The 19,980-nt window shown below is 36.0% G+C and overlaps 2 protein-coding genes and 1 pseudogene across 2 annotated transcripts; all 3 read left to right on the forward strand.

The window, feature by feature from the left end:
- Positions 1 to 7,744: 7,744 nt before the first annotated feature.
- LOC129272710 (transmembrane protein 79-like) lies at positions 7,745 to 8,302 on the forward strand. Its single transcript, XM_054909821.2, has one exon. The coding sequence runs from the start codon at positions 7,745 to 7,747 to the stop codon at positions 8,300 to 8,302; it is 558 nt and encodes a 185-aa protein (XP_054765796.2).
- Positions 8,303 to 10,021: 1,719 nt separating this feature from the next.
- Positions 10,022 to 10,579, forward strand: LOC135153215 (transmembrane protein 79-like). Its single transcript, XM_064095602.1, has one exon. It carries the CDS (start codon positions 10,022 to 10,024, stop codon positions 10,577 to 10,579), a length of 558 nt encoding a protein of 185 aa, XP_063951672.1.
- Positions 10,580 to 19,453: 8,874 nt separating this feature from the next.
- Positions 19,454 to 19,626, forward strand: LOC129255169 (U1 spliceosomal RNA; annotated as a pseudogene).
- The last annotated feature ends 354 nt before the right edge of the window (positions 19,627 to 19,980 follow it).

Raw genomic sequence — 19,980 nt, forward strand, 5'->3', positions numbered from 1 at the left:
GTTTCATATCGCGCTCAGGAAGAGGAATGAGAAAGTTGTCATCATTTTCATATGATGACAAAATGTCCTTAGACCTAGAATGTCCAGGTCCTAGGTCAAAATAATAATGAAGATATCAGCTCGCGCTTCACACTCGCATCATTTATTAAGTGCTTTCCACATCCACTTCACAATTTCCCTACACAATGCTTTAGATAGTGCTCAAATTCACCATTTTCATACCGGAATATCAAGTATTTTCCGCTCGCGCTTCGCGCTCGCATTGCTTTTTCGATGAGATTAATATATTGCTCAATAAAGGCTGATATGGAGCTTAAAATATCAAGTTTCGAAGTCAATATACAAAACATATTTCATCTCGGATATTGAGCTTTCATTATTTTTAAATTTACAAATTGATTTTTCAAGTGCTCTGTAAAATGTCCGTTTTATGGTCTAAATATTAATATTTTCAGCTCACGCTGCTCGGTCGCATTATTTGATTTGCATAGGCCTACTTCTTTATAAATTCTTACAAACCGTCCTTAAAATGCACCTTAAATGAATTGTATACTATCATGATTGCCAATTTGTATAGAAAAAAACACTGTATTTGATTATGTCATATTGTTTACCATTTAGTAAATTTGGTACTTAATTTCCATCTTTGATGTTTAATTGCTTTCACCCAAGAATAATACACACAAAAACACCTTGTAATTTACAAGGTGTTCTTGTGTGTATTATCTTTGCATAAAGTTTTTTAGCTTACTGTATTAAGTTATAAGGCCACATTTTAATCTGGAATGTGCACCAACTGTTTTATAATTCTTAGCTTCTTGTTAGTTGAACTGTTTTAAAATAACAGATTTATAGGTCTACTTGATAGTGTTGATAGTTGCGTTATCGACTTTCAATATTTCTACCTATGAAGGTGTCTTTTTTTACGTTTTATCTATTTGCCTGATTCTTTCATGAAATTAAACCCAAAATAAATATTTTAAAAAATCAGATCATTTGGAATCAGAGATATTCAGCATTTGTGATTATTATGACTAATCGTGTTCAATTGTTCTATGAAAACTTAGAATGAGGGCCAGTTTACAAATTTTCTGATGTATATATGCATAGCCAAACGGGAGGTTTCGGGTGCAAGCCCCCCCCCCCCATTTTTCATGATGCAGAAGGCGCCGCTAAACAAAAACAAAAAAGGAAAAAAGAAGAAAGTGAAAGAACAGGAGAAAGAGCAATATAAAAGAGAAAGAAAAAGTTATAAACGTAAGATAAAGTAGAAAATATTTCGGAAACCTGTGCCACCGACCAAAACTAACAATGGGTCCCGCTTAATTCTAACATTGATGCTGGAGAGAAGGGGGAATTTTCTGAACGTAATTGTCCGGGGGGGGGGTAATTGTCCGGGGGTAGTTGTCCGGGGGTAGTTGTCCGGGGGGTAGTTGTCCGGGGGGGTAGTTGTCCGGGGGGGTAATTGTCCGGGGGTCATTGTCCGGGGGGTAGTTGTCCTCGGGGGGTAGTTGTCCTCGAGGGGGTAATTGTTCAGGGGGTAATTGTCCGGGGGGTAATCGTCCTCGGGGGTAATTGTCCGGGGGGTAGTTGTCCGGGGGGTGATTGTCCAGGGGGTAGTTGTCCTAGAACCGATTACTCTATCTCAAATGCTCCTCCTTGCTTCTATTGCTTCAATGTTTGTTTCTTTTTACATATATCTTAATGTGTATTAATGAAATTTAAATCCATTTTAACATGTTAATAATAATCATTGTAAACGACATCATCAACCGGTGATGAAATAACATTTTGGCTATCCCTATATCAATACGGATTTCGTAGTGACCACTCAACAGAACTAGCTCTTTTCGAATTAACAAATACTATAATTGACTCCTTTGAGCACGACTCATTCACAATAGGGATATCTATTGACTTGTCAAAGGCGTTTGACACAATTAATCATAATTATATTTTTATCAAAACTAACTAACTATGGTATTCGTGGAACTGCCCTCGACCTTTTTTCAAGTTACATCTCAAATCGTAAACAATGCACCGTTTATAACTCCGTTCAGTCTGAATTTAGGACAATTGAATGTGGAGTACCACAAGGGTCATTACTTGGCCCACTTTTGTTTATTTTATTTATTAATGACATTTATCGTTCGTCAAATCTCCTTTCCTTTATCATGTACGCCGACGATACCAATATTGTTTATTCTGATAGAAATCTTTATCACTTGTGTGAAACTGTAAATACTGAACTAACAAATGTTTGTAAATGGTTTTGTGCAAACAAGCTTACCATTAACTATAAAAAATGCAATTACATTATATTCCGTAACTCCACAAGGCGCATTGATCTTAATCATGTAGTGGTAAAACTTAACAACCAAATTATTCCCAGAGTTGAAAATACTAGGTTTCTTGGCGTTATCATTGATAGTAATTTAACATGGATACATCACATAAATGAAATTGAGAACAAAGTTGCAAAAAATATCAGAATAATGCATCGCCTAAGTTTTTACTTGCCTAAAACTGAATTGCGTACATTATATTGCTCTTTAATCTTGCCATATTTTTATTACTGTAATTTGGTCTGGGCGAACACATACCAAACCCATTTTAAGAAATTATGTTCCCTTCAAAATAAAATTGTGCGTATTATTTCTCCAGATGACAATATACCACTAGCAAATACTAAAAATTTGTTCATTCCCTAAAATTGTTGAAATTAGACGACATCAATAAACTTCAACAATGTCATTTTCTCTACAGGTGTTTAAATCATCAAATTCCACATAAATTTCGTGATTTGTTTACGCATGTTTCCAACATACATTATTTTGATACCCGCTCAAATAATAAAATATTTATTCCCAAACATAAAAAAATAATCTTCCAACACAACATTCGTTATACTGGCCCCAAAATATGGAACGAAATTCCGGATTACATAAAACAATCTCTATCGTCAACTAGCTTTAAGTATAAAATGAAAAAACTGCTTCTGTCATTTCATATATAAATATTTTCCACCTTACGTTTCCTTTTGACTTTAAGTTAACATGAACCATGGACAATTGTTGTTGCGGCATTTATAATTTGCCCCCACTGATACATTTGTTGAGCACTCTATTTCATACAGTAATTCATGCCCGCCTCCCCGCTCACGTCTCCCTCTCTCGTTCCCTTTCCTTCTCTTCTTTTCTCTGCCCTTTCCTTTGTATCGTTTTTTGTCGCATTGTATTTTTGCAGAGACTCCAACACTCCCGCTTTCAGCGGGAGATCTCCCGCCGAAAGCCCTTTTTGGCAAAATCTCCCGTTCTCCCGCTTGAGATTTTATATCTCCCGCCCAGTCCCTGTGTCTCCCCGGTGTCTCCCGCATAAGATGTATTTTCTCCCGCTTTAAATGATCTTTCTCCCGCCCAAACACCTTTTAAAAACCGGAAATATATTTTCTTATCCAAGCCGATATTCAAGTTAAGACTTAAGTAGAGCGTCAAGTCTCTCCTATTGGCGCGCCCCGCTGTGGCGCTTGGAGCAATCGTACTCCAGAGATAATAAAGTATTGAGACAAGATGGATGGGCATATCAACTTTAAGGCCGTGAGGTAGTATGTCTTCACTGGTTGATACGGATAAAGGTATCACAAAAATGAATGACTTTGTAGATGTTTATCAATTTCATATGCATGCCTGAATAATGATATATGAAAAGTTTTATTAAGTTTTATCAAGCCAAAATGTATGATTTGATTCATTCAATTGTTAATTACTTGGTACCCTCCTAGGTTGTACAGATTGGGGGGGGGGGGCAATAAATAAAGAAAGAAAGAAAAAAAAAAGAGAGAAAAGGAACGACAGTAGGGTGAGATATGATATTATTATTTGTTAATATGATTTCAAAATCTTTGACAAAATTGGATATCTGAAATAAAACATAAAAAATTCGCTCGCTCGCAACTGTTTATCAATTTTACGCGATATGCCATATCTAGCCTCTTCGTTTTTTTTGCTCATTACGCCACTGGTGCCATCATATAAAAAATTAGCCTGAGATAGCATAAGAGAGCATCTAGAACCCTAGAGCTTCCTGGGCCTAGTGGGCCCAGGATCCCGGCCGCAAGGGACTTCGCGCTCGTGATGTGCGCGAAACGCACATCAAATTAGAGTCTCCAGTTTGCTAGGGGATCCAGGCGGGAGAATATCCAGATCAGAAGGTGCTTGGGGTTGGAGTCTCTGTTTTTGTCTATAGGCGTATCCCGCCACAAGCCTCGGCTTTTAGGGTATACGCCTTCTTCTTTAAACCAAACATGTACATATTTATATTCCTCATAACAATTTGATTTTTGTATGAATTAATGTTTATGAAAATTGTTTTGAAGTGGAAGCAAATAAATGTTTATTTGAATTGAATTGAATTGAATAGCTGGCCACGAGAGTTGATGGGTCCTTTTGATTTGTTATTTCTTTGCCAGAAATTAAATAAATGAATAAGAAAGAATATTGCTTTGGGTAGACCTAAAGTTATTTTCAAGTAAAAAAAAAGGGTTAAAAGAGAGGCATGACAACCTTCAGTTGGTATCAGGCGCGGATTTTTTTTAATTATTTATTATTGTTGTTTTTTAATTCTTGGTTATTCTGAACTTATTTGATCGATGAAATATTAAGAAATTCAGCTCGCACTTAACATGCTTAACGCTTGCATTTACTTTTTAGTTATATACCTATCCTGGTTATAATAACAAGAAACTGCTTATAATGCCAAGTTATTGGCAGGTTGTAATATGAACATTTCAAATCGCGCTTCGTGCTCGCATTATTTGATTGGTGAGATATGTATCCTCTTCATAAATCATGGAAAACAGTCCTTAACAGGTCCCTTTTCATGTCAGATATAAATTTCAGTTCTCGTTTTGTGCTCGCATTTATTAATTTTTTTTTAGTTCGGGTACGCATTCGATGTGTATGATTTAAAAAAAAATGCTCAGAATGTTCGATTTTCAGATCAAACTTTATGAAATATCAAAAACGTTGAGCTCGTACATCGCGCTCGCAATATTGAATAACCTTATTTTGTTTGTAAGAAAAGACTTTCATGACTTTCGATTGAGTTAGAATAACCCACTCAAATCCACCAAAAACCAGCTTTTATAGCAGCTGATCACGAAAAATTTGGATGAAAATACTCCCCTCCTCCTTGAAGCGAAAGCTGGATCCGCCCCTGTTAGTCGGGTAAAATATCATAGTAGCGGGAAAGCTGAACTAGAGTTGTGCCTCCCCCCCCTCCCAGTTCAAGTTCGGAGTGACGCCCATGATCATGGTGCAAACTTGAAATGCCATTCTGTCGGGGTGAGCATTGAACATGGCATTGAAGTGCTAATGACAACATAACCTCTGTTTCTTACGTTGGATAATACAAATAATTTATTTCACTTTATTTTATACAAAAAAACGCCCACACATCCAATGTTTCCGAGGTTTGCACATGGACTTCTTTCTCACATATTTTTTATCATATAATGTAATAAAAAAATACGAGAAATAAGTCCATGTGCAAACCTCGGAAACATTTAATGTGAGAGCGTTTATATTTTTATGAAACACCTTAATCAAAATTGTTTTATAAACAAACGATGTCTCTTTTACAATAATACGTTTTGACCATGATTTACCATTGATCATACCAATCAAAACGCCCTCTTACATGGATTGTTTTCATTCATACCTGTCATGCCTGTGATCCAAAAACATAGGACAATTTTGTCGTACAAAATCCCCCGTTATGATTCTACAGTATATGTTTTCTCTCGAAAAGATAGAATTAAAGGGGTACTCCAGGCTGAAGATAATATGATTTGAACAGATAAAGAAAATCAGACAAACAATACACGGAAGATTTTATCAAAATCGGACAAGGGCTAACGAATGACATTTTAAAGACTTGTATTATTTTGGTTAAACAGTTCTAGACATGTCTTCATGATATAATCAAAGGGGTACTCCAGGCTGAAGATAATATGATTTGAACAGATAAAGAAAATCAGACAAACAATACACGGAAGATTTTATCAAAATCGGACAAGGGCTGACGAATGACATTTTAAAGAATGGCATTATTTTGGTTTAACAGTTTATGTCTTCATGAATTTTCAATGAGCAAACTTAGGATATATCCCCACATGTTCTTTCGTATTTTATACATGGAATTAGGTTTATTCATATCATGCCCTCCAAGAAAGAAAAGAAATGGATTTATAACTGATTTAATACATGTTATGTATAATATAGGTTATTTTATGTGCCGGACGAGTTTATGAAATAAACATGTTTAAAAAATCTGTCATTCAATCAAAGTCCCAAAAGCTTCTCAAAGATGGAAGATTCTACGCTGGGGGGGGGGGTCCTTTTTTTATGGCACCAACTTTGCACTAGATAATCTTTTAAGGCACTTTCTTGGGTTCGCACAAAGGCTATCTCATTTTACCTTATAAATCTGTATATTACCCTCATTGTATACATCATCAAGCTCAATTCATTCAAGCATTATTATTTTGAATTGGGATTAGACCTATAGTTAAAATAAGTTTCAAACATAGACTAAATGAAATGACCAATTTTAAAGAGGAATCCAACCGGGATAAAAACTTGTTTTTAGAGGAAAAAGAAAAAAATCAGACAAGCTTACAGATGAAGGTTTAAACAATATTACACAAACAATAAGAAAGTTGTGAATTTTTGAAAGTTGTCAATATTGGTTATCACTTTACCCATGGAAACTTCAAATTGGCTGCATAAGTGATGTCATAGTGATGTAAGGCAAGGACTGTTCTATGTACTCCAATACATAAAATGGCTAATTGAAAAGAAAAAAAATTCTCAAAAATTTAACTTGTAATTATAATTTTCTTTCATGAGGAAATAAATCAATATTATACTACCTAGTTTATATTTAGATTACTGCCCCAGGGGAATGGGTACTTAGGAGAAACCACAAATCCATGATAATTCAGTAAATGGCCTATGGAAAAGTTGTCCCTACCCCTTGTCGTGATTTACTTATCCAATTACCAATTGAAATCTATAGTCTTTTGAAGCAGTCATAACTTTCTTATTGCTTTTCCGATTTCTTTCAAACTTTCACCATCCTTTTCTATTTATTTTTCTCCTCTCCAACACAACATTTTATGACCAATTCTAGATTTCCTTTTAAGTTCCCCATGCAAACTGTTTGGCAGGCATTCAAGTTACGTACCTTGCCTCGCTCCCAAGCTTTATGTGAATTGTTTTTTTTTCAGAGACAGACGAAATCCTATACACTAAATACATTGTAAACATACTTTAAAAAATCTCTCTACTGTGTTTATAGTTCAAAGTCCAAATCAAAGGTAAAATTCAGACTTGGCAATTTTTAGGCACTTCCTTTCATGAGTATATCAGATTCAATTGATTGGAATACAGCTCAACATAAACAAACGCAGACTTATGATTCTGGATTCAATCAAAACACCAGGTCTGCAGAAGTGTAACCTTAAATCTTGATACACTATACGGCTATTCTGCTTTAGCTCCGTCAAACAAACTCAACTCGCTGTAATTATTAGTTGCTTATCTTATTTATGAACATATTAAACAGCTGGACAACTACAAACGGTTTCTTACTAAGAGGGCGGGGACTAAGAGTCGTCGAAAAACTGTTGGCTGTGTAATTTTATCAGTTTACACTTCCGAAACAGGAATCTTAATCTTCCAACATGGTTCAGGGTCAACAATGGACAGTGGTGAAGTTTGCATCCACTGGAATAGCATTCATGGCTTTCGTTCTTTACCTTTACCAGGCAGGTTCTCTTCCATTTATACCGACCAAAAACGCCCCGAAGTCGGATGGCGAGCGTCTGACCTATGCTTTCCGTTGCCTGGCATTTTCCATCCTGCCCCTCTTCATGGGCATCAGAGCTGTGGGAAACAAACGATTCAGTAACATCGACACCCTTGGGGCAGATCCGACCGCACCGGTCGACCCCGTCAAACATCGAGACTTCTTGACCCGCCAAAGGAATCTCCAGAATACCTTGGAGCAGACAGTCTTACACATCGGAGCAGTCCTAGCCCTGGCATCAAGTCTCCCACTTGATCAACTCTCCGTGATACCCGTCTTGGTCTTCTTCTTCGTCATCGGTCGGATCACCTACTATATTGGATATCTTTACTTTGATAACCAACTTTACAGAGGGTTTGGTTTTGGTGTAACGTTCATGCCATCTGTAGTTGGCCTTGGTTATGCCCTCTTTATCATAATTTTTCGAAATTAGTGTTCTGACCCAATCCGAATTCTCGTTATATTAATTAGGGTGTATGATGATGAGGGTATAAATGTTTTAGCGAATGACTCAATTTAGTATAAATCGTATGATTTTAGGCATGATACTCTAACAGCCATTGATAAGTTAGTTTCTCTCTAAGGAGGTATATATTTTGTTTAAGTATTGTATCTTCATGTACATGCAAGCCGTATGTCAAGAAAATAAGTATCATCCATTATGATTCATAAAGTAAGTACATGATTATCTCAGTGCACTCATGAGAAACGTGTCTTTTTGTTATGATTTAACAGTAAATGTTTTTATCTCGAAAAGAAATAGAATTACAGGGATACTCCAGGCTGATAATAATGTGATTTGAACAGATAAAAAAATCAGACAAACAATACACTGAAGATTTTATCAAAATCGAACAAGGGCTAACGAATGACATTTTAAACTGAAGATTTGCATTATTTTAGTGAAACAATTCTATATATGTCTTCATGAATATTCAATGAGCAAACTAATGATGTCATATCCCCACACGTTCTTTCGTATTAATACGTGAAATTTATTCAAATTATGTCCTCCAAGATATAAAAGAATTGGATTGATAACTGATTTAATACAAGTTATTTTATTATTAAGGGGACATCATACACACATTATATTAAATAACTAAGATTTCATGTTTATAAGAAAAGGGAAATTTGAGACGTGACACTACCAGCCCACCTGATGGATTTTTATGACGACGCGCATAATAAAAAAAACAATAACACAAAACATTGCTAAAATTTAAAATTCAATAACTTCGTTATTTGTTATCAGATTTTGATGAAATTTTCAACAGTTTGCCCGTTTAATATAGATAAAATTATTTTCAGCCCGGATTACCCCTTTAAAATGAGCTGCTTGCGTGTTTTGTGCCGGAAAAGTTTATGAAATCTTTGTTTAATCATAGTCCAAAAAGCTTCTCAACTACGCTATGGGGGTCTTTTTCTAATGGCACCAACTTTGGACTTTAAAGGCCCTTTCTTCGTTCACACAAAAGCTGTCTCATTTTACCCTATAAATCTTTATAAATCACGTACCCTCATCAAGCTCATTTCATTCAAGCATTACTATTTTTTTCTGGGGGTTGGACCTGTAGTTTGAATAAGTTGAAAATAAAGATTAAATGAAATGACCCATGCAAACTCTTTGACATGCATTTTAGTCTCGTCCTTACCCTTGCTCCCAAGCTTTATATGAATTATTTAAAAAAAAACACGAAATCCTGCACTTGTAAACATACTTGAAAAACCACTCAACTGTGTTTATAGTTCAAAGTCCAGAATCTGGACTCCAGATCGGAGATAAAGTTCGGACTCGGTCTTATTTAAGGCACTTCTTTTCTTTAGTACATCAGATTCAATTATTGATCTGAATAGAGCTCAACATTAGTAAACGCAGACTTATGGTTCTGGATTCAATCAAAACACCGGTTTCTGCAGAGGTATAACCTTAAATCTCGATGCATTATACACATCTATACTGCTTTATTCTGCTTTTGCCCCGTCAAACAAATTATTATTAGCTCGCTGTAAGTTGCACATCATAATTTATGAACATACTAAAACAGCTGGTCTACTACAAAAGGTTTCTTACTATAAGAGTCGTCGAAAAACTGTTGGCTGTGCTATTTTTTAGTTTACATTTCCTAAACAAGAATCTTAATCTTCCAACATGGTTCAGGGTCAACAATGGACTGTAGTGACGTTTGTATCCACTGGAATAGCATTCATGGCATTCGTTCTTTACCTTTACCAGACAGGTTCTCTTCCATTTATACCGACCAAAAACGCCCCGAAGTCGGATGGCGAGCGTCTGACCTATGCTTTCCGTTGCCTGGCATTTTCTATCTTGCCCCTCTTTATGGGCATCAGAGCTGTGGCAGATAAACGATTTGGTAACATCGACACCCTTGGGGCAGATCCGACCGCACCGGTCGACCCCGTCAAACATCGAGACTTCTTGACCCGCCAAAGGAATCTCCAGAATACCTTGGAGCAGACAGTCTTACACATCGGAGCAGTCCTAGCCCTAGCATCAAGTCTCCCACATGATCAACTCTCCGTGATACCCGTCTTGGTCTCCTTCTTCGTCATCGGTCGGATCACCTACTATATTGGATATCTTTACTTTGATAACCAACTTTACAGAGCATTTGGTTTTGGTGTAACATTCATTCCATCTGTAGTTGGCCTTTGTTATGCCCTCTTTATCATAGGTTTTCGAAATTAGAGTTCTAACTCAATCCGAATTCTCGTTATATTAGGGTGTATGATGGTGTGGGTATAAATGCTTTTAGCGAATGACTCAATTTAGTATAAATCGTATGATTCTAGGCATGATACCCTTACAGCCTCTAATAAGTTGCTCTCTTACGACTTAGGAGGTATATATTCTTTAAGTATTGTTTCTTCATGTACATGCAAACCGTATGTCAATAAAAAAAAGAACTATTATCTATTATGATTCATAAATTATGTGCATGATTAACATCTGTATTGATCTTCATGATTATTTCTTCATTATAGAGATATATGTTACAATCGACACCTATATCTCTCTACAGTCATGACAGTGATACGAAGTACAGTTCTCTCTGTAGATCAATCCTAAATCACTACTAAAAAGAAAGATTTTGTTAGACTGTTTCCCCTTTTTTCTTTTTAAAGAGAAGGGTCCAATATGAAATACAATCCCCATCTAACCTTATGATTATAATCAAAACCTCTGAAAACAGTTGAAAAGACACCTTTGCCTAAATGAGGAGAAAAAATATTGACATAGAGATATATTCATGTTAACATTATATGCGCTAAGAAGTATAGTGTTATTCGCATATGATTTACCTGACACAAGAAACATAATGTAACATAGATGTGTTCCTTCTGTAGATTAATTGATTGAATAAAATAATATAGAGATAATATTGTAACTCTAACAGTCACTATCATCATTATTATTATTTTCATCATTTTTCCCGTCAGAGATGAAAACAAAGCTCAAGAGAAGGAAAATGATGGTTACAATTAGGATTTCTCAGTGTATTGCTTAAAAACATGAAAGCATGAAAAAAACGAAGGTCATTTTGTTCCACGTACAATTTGACAAGCAAAAAAAAAAGGGGTGGTGGGGTCCTCTCACTGGTGTATGGACAACCTATTCCCATTGGAAATAGTTGCTGTGACTCTCAAACGGAGGTGACAGGGACCGGATATGCCCCCCCCCCCCTATCCAAAACTGGGTATTAGCTTACAAGGCTCAGACCTCTCCGTTCCATACTCTTCTTCCTTGCTTAATTTCTTCGAAGTTTTTACCTGAAACTTCAGAGGAAGTGTTTGTGATTGTGTGTGTTTGTAAGGATGCACTTCTGGGGACATATCCTTACATTTAACCAATCAACCGGGGACGTATGCGTTGTTAAGAGTTGATGTTGAAGGGTGAAGATTTGTGTGTGAGGAGGATTAATGCGGATGGGTGTGGGTGATTGTGGGGGAGTAGGCCTAAGAGGGAGATTGTGAGGGCATAGAGTGGGATAGAGTGTGTGTGTGATGGGTGAAGGTGGGTGAGTGAGTATACGTCAATGGGGGCCGGAGGGTTTAGTGCGTGCATGAGTTCATGTGAGTGGGGGAGGGTTATAGCTCAGGAGGGAGTAGACCTTTTAATTGTGTGGGGTTGTATATAGTTTGAGTGAGGGAGGTGGTGTCCGGGTGAGGGTGGGGAGGGAGGGTGTGAGCATGTACGTGAGTGCAGTGCTGAAGGATACTGTTAAGGTGTGGGTGAGAAGGAGTTACGGAGAATGTGAGTATGTTTAAGTGTGGGGTTTGAAGCGAGGGAAGTTGTGTGGTGAGGAAGGAAGGGAGTATGTGTACACGGGGCGAGTGAGTGTGGTTGGTCGAGGAGCTCGTTTGCGTGTGCAAGGAGATGGTGAGGGAGGGTCGGGGGAGGGTGTGAGTGGAAAGTAATATTAGATTGTGTATCATGTAATAATAAAAGAAGATCTAAACTTCAAAGAGATACTTAGCAAAATAAAAAGACTTTTGGGATGGTGGAAACAAAGGGATCTAACCCTAATGGGTAAAATACATTTGTTGAAAAGTTATGCATTATCAAAATTAAATTACGTCTCGTCACTTTTAGTTGTTCCTAACTGGTTGTTCGTTGAGGTGGAACGGATCACTTTTGAGTTTTTATGGTCAGGTAAAGACCGTATAAAGAGAAACATTATGTATCAGGATTACTCACACGGTGGGTTAAGAATGATGAATTTTAAGTTGTTCATAAAGGCCCAACGTCTAATGTGGCTGAAACGTCTATTATACGGGGAACGCAATGCTGGGTGGAAATTGTATTTTGATTTCTGTTTTAGATCACTCGGTGGGAGACTGTTATTTCTATGCGATTTTGATATTTGCAAATTAACACAGATAATGCCACAATTTTATTCTGAAATGCTGAAGGCTTTGCAAGATATGAGAAAATATAGATATATACAAAAGAGGAAGTAAACCCGATTATATTTAATAATAAGAATGTATGTGTAAGAGGTAAAATGATTTTTGATATTGATCTTTATAATAAGGGAATATACACTGTAGATCATATTTTTGATAACGGGGTTGTGAGACCTGTGGCTTATTTTCAAAATCTTGGGGTAACCGCAGATGAACTGCTCCACATTATTGATATAGTACATGCTATTCCAACTACTTGGAAAAATGCGTATAGCTCTATTAAATTTATAAAGATTGACGATGAGAACTTCAATGTTAATTTGAATATCAGTAAGCTGGAAACTACTTTTGAGGTGATTAAATCAAAAACGATTTATAGTTGTTTTGTTGAAAATTTACGGGAAACTTATAATTTAACATTGAAAAATAAAAACATTAATTTGAATTTTACAGATGTTGAAATGTGTAATAGGCTTGCCCAAACCAGGAGCATAACTTTGATTAGGAAACAAAGATAATTCCAGTTCTTACTTTTACACGGGGCGATTTATACCAAAGAACAGTTATTGAGATTCGGGTATGTTAAAGACAGTTTATGCTCTTTTTGTGGCAGAGAAACCGAATCATACATTCATATTTTTCTAAATTGTTCCAAGGTAAAACCTTTATGGGAATTTTTTATTAAATATTTCTGTATGTCTGAATTAAGAGATTTAGAATGGAAAGATATACATTTGGGATTATCTGGAAGTACGAATAGAAATAATTGTGTAAACTGTATAATCTTTTTCATCAAATATGCCATTTTCCAATCCAGAACTAATGGTCAGGTTCCTTCCTGCCATAAGATACAAAAATATATTGCGGAACGTAGGGAGGAAGAAAAATGCTTGGCTAGAAAATCGGGCAAATTGAGTATACATGTAAAGAAATGGGAAGAACTGAAGGTGAATGAGGCAGTGAATGCAAACAGGTGTGAAGCGTCTGCTGGTGCTGTGAGTATGTAATGGTATGTCCGCGTGTGAATGCGAGTGTGCAATGGTATATGTCCGCGTGTGAATGTGAGTGCTTGCTGCCAGGGATGGGGGGGGGGGGGTCTTCCTATCTCCATGGTTAGCAAAATATATGTTTGAGTAGATCCAAAAAGAAAGAATATTTTGTTTGGGGTGTGGAAAATGTTTTGTTTGTTTTATTTTGTTGATGTTGTGTTTTGTTTTGTTTTCGTGTGTGCTTTATATATAAAATCTTTATTCAGATTATTGTATATTTTCTAAGAATAAACATAGAGACTTTTTTTTTCTGTATTGTCTTACAAAAGTTGGAGGAATGGATATACATGTATAAGTACTTTTTTTATTATGGGATAACCTCTTCACTTAAAAAAGTCTGTACTTTTGATTTTTCATCATACAATACGGTATTATTATACAGTAAATACATGTGAAATTACGAGGTTTTTGTTATTGGTATTATGGGTTATGATAATATTTGTTTGAAAAATTTATATCAAGATGTATATTATTTCATTAGTTATATTGCTGTATAAGTGTACTTCACTTTAATTTGCATACATGTATTTGATTTATTACCCTTGTATGTATGAAAAATGTAATAGTATCTGAATAAAGGCTAAAAAAGCAAGAAAAAAAATTCATGTGGGTGATGTGTGCCGCAGAAGCGTCGATCCTGGGGGCAGGGGGGGGGGCGATCGCTCCACCAACGAAAATATTGGGGGGAAGCAAGCATAGCGTTTTGCCCCCCCCCCCCAATAATTCCGTAAGTGCGGGAAATGATTCCATCAATTCCATCTAGAAAAAAGCTTTCCGAAGTGGTATTAATAATGGCCATAGCCAGGGGCGGATCCAGCCTTCGCCAATGGGGGGGGGGGGGGGGGCCCGGAATTTTTTTCCCCGATCGGCTGTTCGAAGATGATTTTTGCCGAGTTATTTGGTTTCTTTGAAGGGGTAGTCACTTCTTAGCTTTATACTTGTTGAATAAACATAAATATATAATACCATAATCCTTATTTATATAATGCGAGCGCCAAGCGCGAGCTAATTTTTTTTGGAAACTTATGTATTTTTTCCTAAAATTGTGAACATTCTGGGCAATGTTTGTTATCCTGAAAAAGATGTGTATGCAAATCAATAATTACTACGAACGTGAAGCGCGAGCACAAATGAACTGATGGAAAAGGTACTGTTAAAGACTACTTGACTAGCCATGAAGACGTTACATATTTTAAAAATCAAATAATGCGAGCGCGAAGCGCGAGCTGAATTTTTTTGAAATTTTTACCTAAGGAATGGAAATTCTAAGCACTTTTTGTAACTTAAACAGAATAGGTATACACCTAAACAATTGATGCGAGCGCGAAGCGCGAGCGGAAAATTTCGAGATTTAGACCTACTGAACGAGACACTCTATTCAAGTTTTGTAAATCATGAAAAGGATGAGTAAGTGGGGATCTTCCTTACATTAATAATGCGAGCGCAGAGCGCGAGCAGAAATATTTTATATACGTTTTGAACTGATCGAAAAGGTACCTGTTAAGGACTGCTTGCACTTAGCCATGAAGACGTTACATATTTCAACAATCAAATAATGCGAGCGCGAAGCGCGAGCTGAAAAAATATCAAGATTTAAACCTAAAAACGGGACACTCTATCCATGTTTTGTAAATCATGAAAAGAATGAGAAATAGGGGATCTTCCTATACATTACTAATGCGAGCACAAAACGAGAGCAGAAAATGTTTGATATTGTGATCTGAAACTGGATAATAATTTAGTAGAGAACAAGTTATCTATCTGAACAAACATGCGCGGGCGTGTTTCATATTTAGACCTAGAATCTAGGCATTCTAAATAATCTTTGATCGCGCGAGCTTAAACTATTTGATATTCCTATCTGAAAAAAACGTCAATTTCAGCTCTATTTTTTAAGCACTTTGTAGGAAAATTGTGAGGTGGATATGGATTGCACTTAATAAAGAGCTGATATTTTCAATTATTATTACTTTGAGTTTTTAGGACCGGGACATCCTTAGGACATGCTTATGACAATGATGACTATCTTCCTATTCCTCTTGCTAGGTGCGAGATGAAACAAAAGGGACAATTTAATTATTATATTAATATCTTATTCATTAATTCCTAATGAGGGCGCGAAATCTGATATTATGGCCTGAAAACTGGACATTTTAAGCACTTTTGTAATTATAAATAGGATGCATCAAGATGCACCAAAATTTTTGATAAACTGCCATGAAAAGGGGATTTTAAGTAGTTTGTTGTATAATCAATATTGAGACATAATTATATAACTTGCCAATCAAAATGCGAGCGTGCAGCGCTAGCTGATACGTTTTGACAATCAGACCTGAAGAGGGATATTTTGAAAACTGTATGGAATACGCGAAAATAATAGGTACTTGATAAATCAAAATTTGCGAGCGCGCAGCACGAGCAGACAATGTTAATATTCAGACCATGAAACTGACATTTTTACAGAGCACTTTAAAAAAATCAATTTGTAAATCACACAAAATAATGAAAGTTATATTTCCGAGGTGAAATATGTTTTGTATATTGACTTCCAAATTTGATATTTAAACTCCATATTGAACAAGATATGAAAATCACCTAACAGGCAATGCGAGGGCGAAGCGCGAGCGAAAATTTTATATAGTGACATGAAAGATTATATTTATTTTTAAGTCTTCCCCTCATCTTATTTTATTCACTCGTCTTCCTCCTCTTCTTTTTTTCCTTCTCTTTCCCCTCCTTTCCCCCTTTTTTCTTTCTTTCCTTTCTTTTTGCTCCGCCAATAGGGGGAGGGGGGCCCCTCGCCCCCCCCTGGATCCGCCTATGGCCATAGCTATTGCTAATTTAGAAAAAAACCTTAACTTAATCAATGTAGGCATGCCTGCTGAAATTTTTTTTTTTTGATTTGAATTTATTTTTCTTCTACATAACAATATAATATAACATAAATGTAACAAACATATATTGACAATAAATCAGGTATAAATCATTTAGCATAAAATTAATAGCAGAAGATGGATTGCCATAGTAAGCAAAAAAATGCTTGAAAAATATGACAAACCGAAACATATTTTAACCATATAATCATATTATGAGCAGAATGGACAATAACAAATTATTAAAGTATCAATTAAGTATAATATAAAAAAGAGAAAAACAAAATCTAACAAGCCAAAACTTGCTATAATATATATAATCAAGTAAAAAAAAAAAAAAATAATAATAATAATGATAATGACAAATGAAGATGATGAAGATGATGATGATGATGATGATGATGCTGATGATGATGGTAGTGGTGACGGTGGTGGTGGAAATAATGTTAATGATGATGGAAACGGAATATTGGAACATGATTATGACACAAGAAAGTTTATTTTACATATTCCGATAGTAACATGACCTTAACTTTAGCTTTGAATGAGTGTAGGGAGCAAGAGGATTTAATTGAGTCTGGGAGAGGATTCCAAAGGTCAGGACCATGATGTCTTACGGATCTCTGGGCAATACGTAGTTTTGGATTGACTAAATGTAAATTAGAGGAATTACGGGTGGGGTAATCATGAATGGTTTTATTCAAAGTATAAAAATTTTGAAATGAATTTGGTAGCATCCCATTTAAATACTTGAAAATGAACAATAAACTTTGTAGTGTATTAATGTCAAATACTGTCAGAGTTTTTAATTGGTAAAATAATGGTTTGGAGTGAGATAAATATTGTGAACCGGTACAAATGCGAAGCGCTTTCTTTTGCAATAAGTGAATAGAATTTATTTTTGTTTTGTTTGTTGTGGCCCATACTAAATTGCTATACGTTATATACGGTAAAATCAATGAATTATAAAGCAACGCAAGTGTTTTGCAAGGAATACATTTCTTTAATTTATATAGTATACCAACATTCCTAGAAATAGAAGTTATTATATGGCGTATATGTTCGTTCCAATTTAAATTTTCGTCAATGACGACACCCAAAAACTTCGTTTGATGCTTTCTTTCAAGAGGAACATTATCTATAAATATGTTGTAATGTATGTCATTTATGTGAGATTGTATGTGTTTAAAATACATGAAATTAGTTTTGTTGATATTGAGAGACAATTTGTTACATTTAAACCATAAAGATAATTTCAGTAACTCATTATTTAGTGTGTCAACTAGGGTGTTAAGGTTATAATGTGAGTAAAATATGTTAGTATCATCTGCAAATAATATAAACGATAGAAGAGAAGTTGTATTAGTTAAGTCATTGATATATAATAAAAAAAGTAATGGGCCTAATATCGATCCTTGTGGGACACCGCATCGGATTGGTAGAAAAGTTGAAGAAACATTATTAAATACAACATATTGTTTTCTATTGGTTAAATAGCTTTGAAACCAGGAAAGAGCAACACCACGAATTCCATAAGAGTAAAGTTTTTGAAGTAAAATTTGGTGGTCAATCGTATCAAAGGCCTTTGATAGATCCATAAATACCCCTATTACATGTTCTTTATTGGCTATAGAATCTGTTATTTTATCATATAATCTAATCAGCGCAAATTGGCTTGGTAAAACGCGTTCGCATGATGTCATCAGCAAACATATAGACTCCTGTCCAGCTGTCACAATATTGATTAGAAACCTTCGGGATTCATATTAGGTGAGGTATAGTACGTCCAAGAGTTGGATAAATATTGTCAGAAGTGAAGACTACTCTGTCAGTAACTGTCAAGCACCTAAAAACCTATTTGCTTATACATGTCTTTTATATCTTCTGCTATTGTCCTTTATATCTTAAATGTTGTCTTTCAATCACATGGGTTTTTTTCTGTGGCGGGGGATCACTTGTCTATATCCATGCACGCACGTTTTGACATACATCCTTATCACATTTTTTTTAATATTAGAGGTGCGGAGGTGTTGTGGCTCAGTGGATGGGTCTTCGGACCTAGAACCATAAGGTTCGGGGTTTAAATCCTTCCGCAGGGCTCGCATCCTTTGGCAAGGGGCTTATCTTCATTTGCCACTCTCCACCCAGGTGTAATAAATGGGTACTCGTCATATTCAAATGACTTTGATCAATTAGTATTGACACAGCTAATCTTAATAATCTGTCTTTACCTTTCTGTAAATAGGAATGTTGGTAAATGATAATCTTCATTTTTGTTAATATATTCTAAAATATAATCATTCCATTATGGGTAGTAGTGAATGGAATTACACTGATATATCTCTCATCGTTTTGTTCTCGTGCAATCAAAGGCAAGACAGTTTTAGACAACATGGCAAGCACAAAAATCAAGAGAACCAGATCACAGCGATCACGACACTAAAACGATCTCCGTCGCACTGGTCACAATGAGTCTAGCCCCATCAACGGTTATCCAAGAAATCATTGAAGCAATATGGACAGCGACGAGGAATGTGAAGACGATTCTCTTTGATCTTGTTGGAAGAGTGTATCTTTCTAAACCAATTTTTTTTAATCCCCCTGAAATCAAACTGAAAGAACATAACAATTAACGTTTATGGAACATCCATATATATCAAAAAGTTCCTTATCGATTTTATTATTTCAGAAAAAGAGTTTCTTAATTGGTTTAAAAGGCTGCACAACCAAGGTAGAGTTAACTGGCGCAGGGGTCGCATTGATCAAGAAGGATGCACCCGGGGGGGGGGGGGGGGCTTGCATTTGCACTCGTACTCCGGCTTGCTGAACCTTGCGATTCCCCCAAACGTGGGGCACTCGGACGTACAATTTATGATATTGGAGATCTGCGTTCGCGCTATCTCCTACAAGTCAACTCAAAATCGTGTACAAAAACGTAAAAACGACCATCTTGGTTGTGATTTTTTGCATGGCAACCCCCCCCCCCCCACTTTCGGCTCAGCCCCCCCCCCCTTTCAAAACCGTTCCGCGGCCCCTGTAACTAATGCGAAGAAAGATAAAATCCACACGTACAGGATACATGCTTTATGTCACTGCTTTTATTAATACGTCTATCGTGTTGTTGTCGAATTTGACTTCGCCCCAATGATTTTTTTTTCAAGTGGTGAAAAAGGCCAATAGGAGAAAAATAAAACAAATGTGAAAAAAGAGAAAAGAAGAGCATTAAATTAGCAGTGTAAACTATATTCACTTCAACTGAG

The sequence above is a fragment of the Lytechinus pictus genome, chromosome 2, assembly GCF_037042905.1.
Source record: "Lytechinus pictus isolate F3 Inbred chromosome 2, Lp3.0, whole genome shotgun sequence".
Taxonomy (NCBI): Eukaryota; Metazoa; Echinodermata; class Echinoidea; order Temnopleuroida; family Toxopneustidae; genus Lytechinus; species Lytechinus pictus.

Excerpts from the sequence above, each read along its gene's own strand:
- LOC135153215 (XM_064095602.1), top strand. The coding sequence starts at position 10,022 with ATGGTTCAGGGTCAACAATGGACTGTAGTGACGTTTGTATCCACTGGA.
- LOC129272710 (XM_054909821.2), top strand. The coding sequence starts at position 7,745 with ATGGTTCAGGGTCAACAATGGACAGTGGTGAAGTTTGCATCCACTGGA.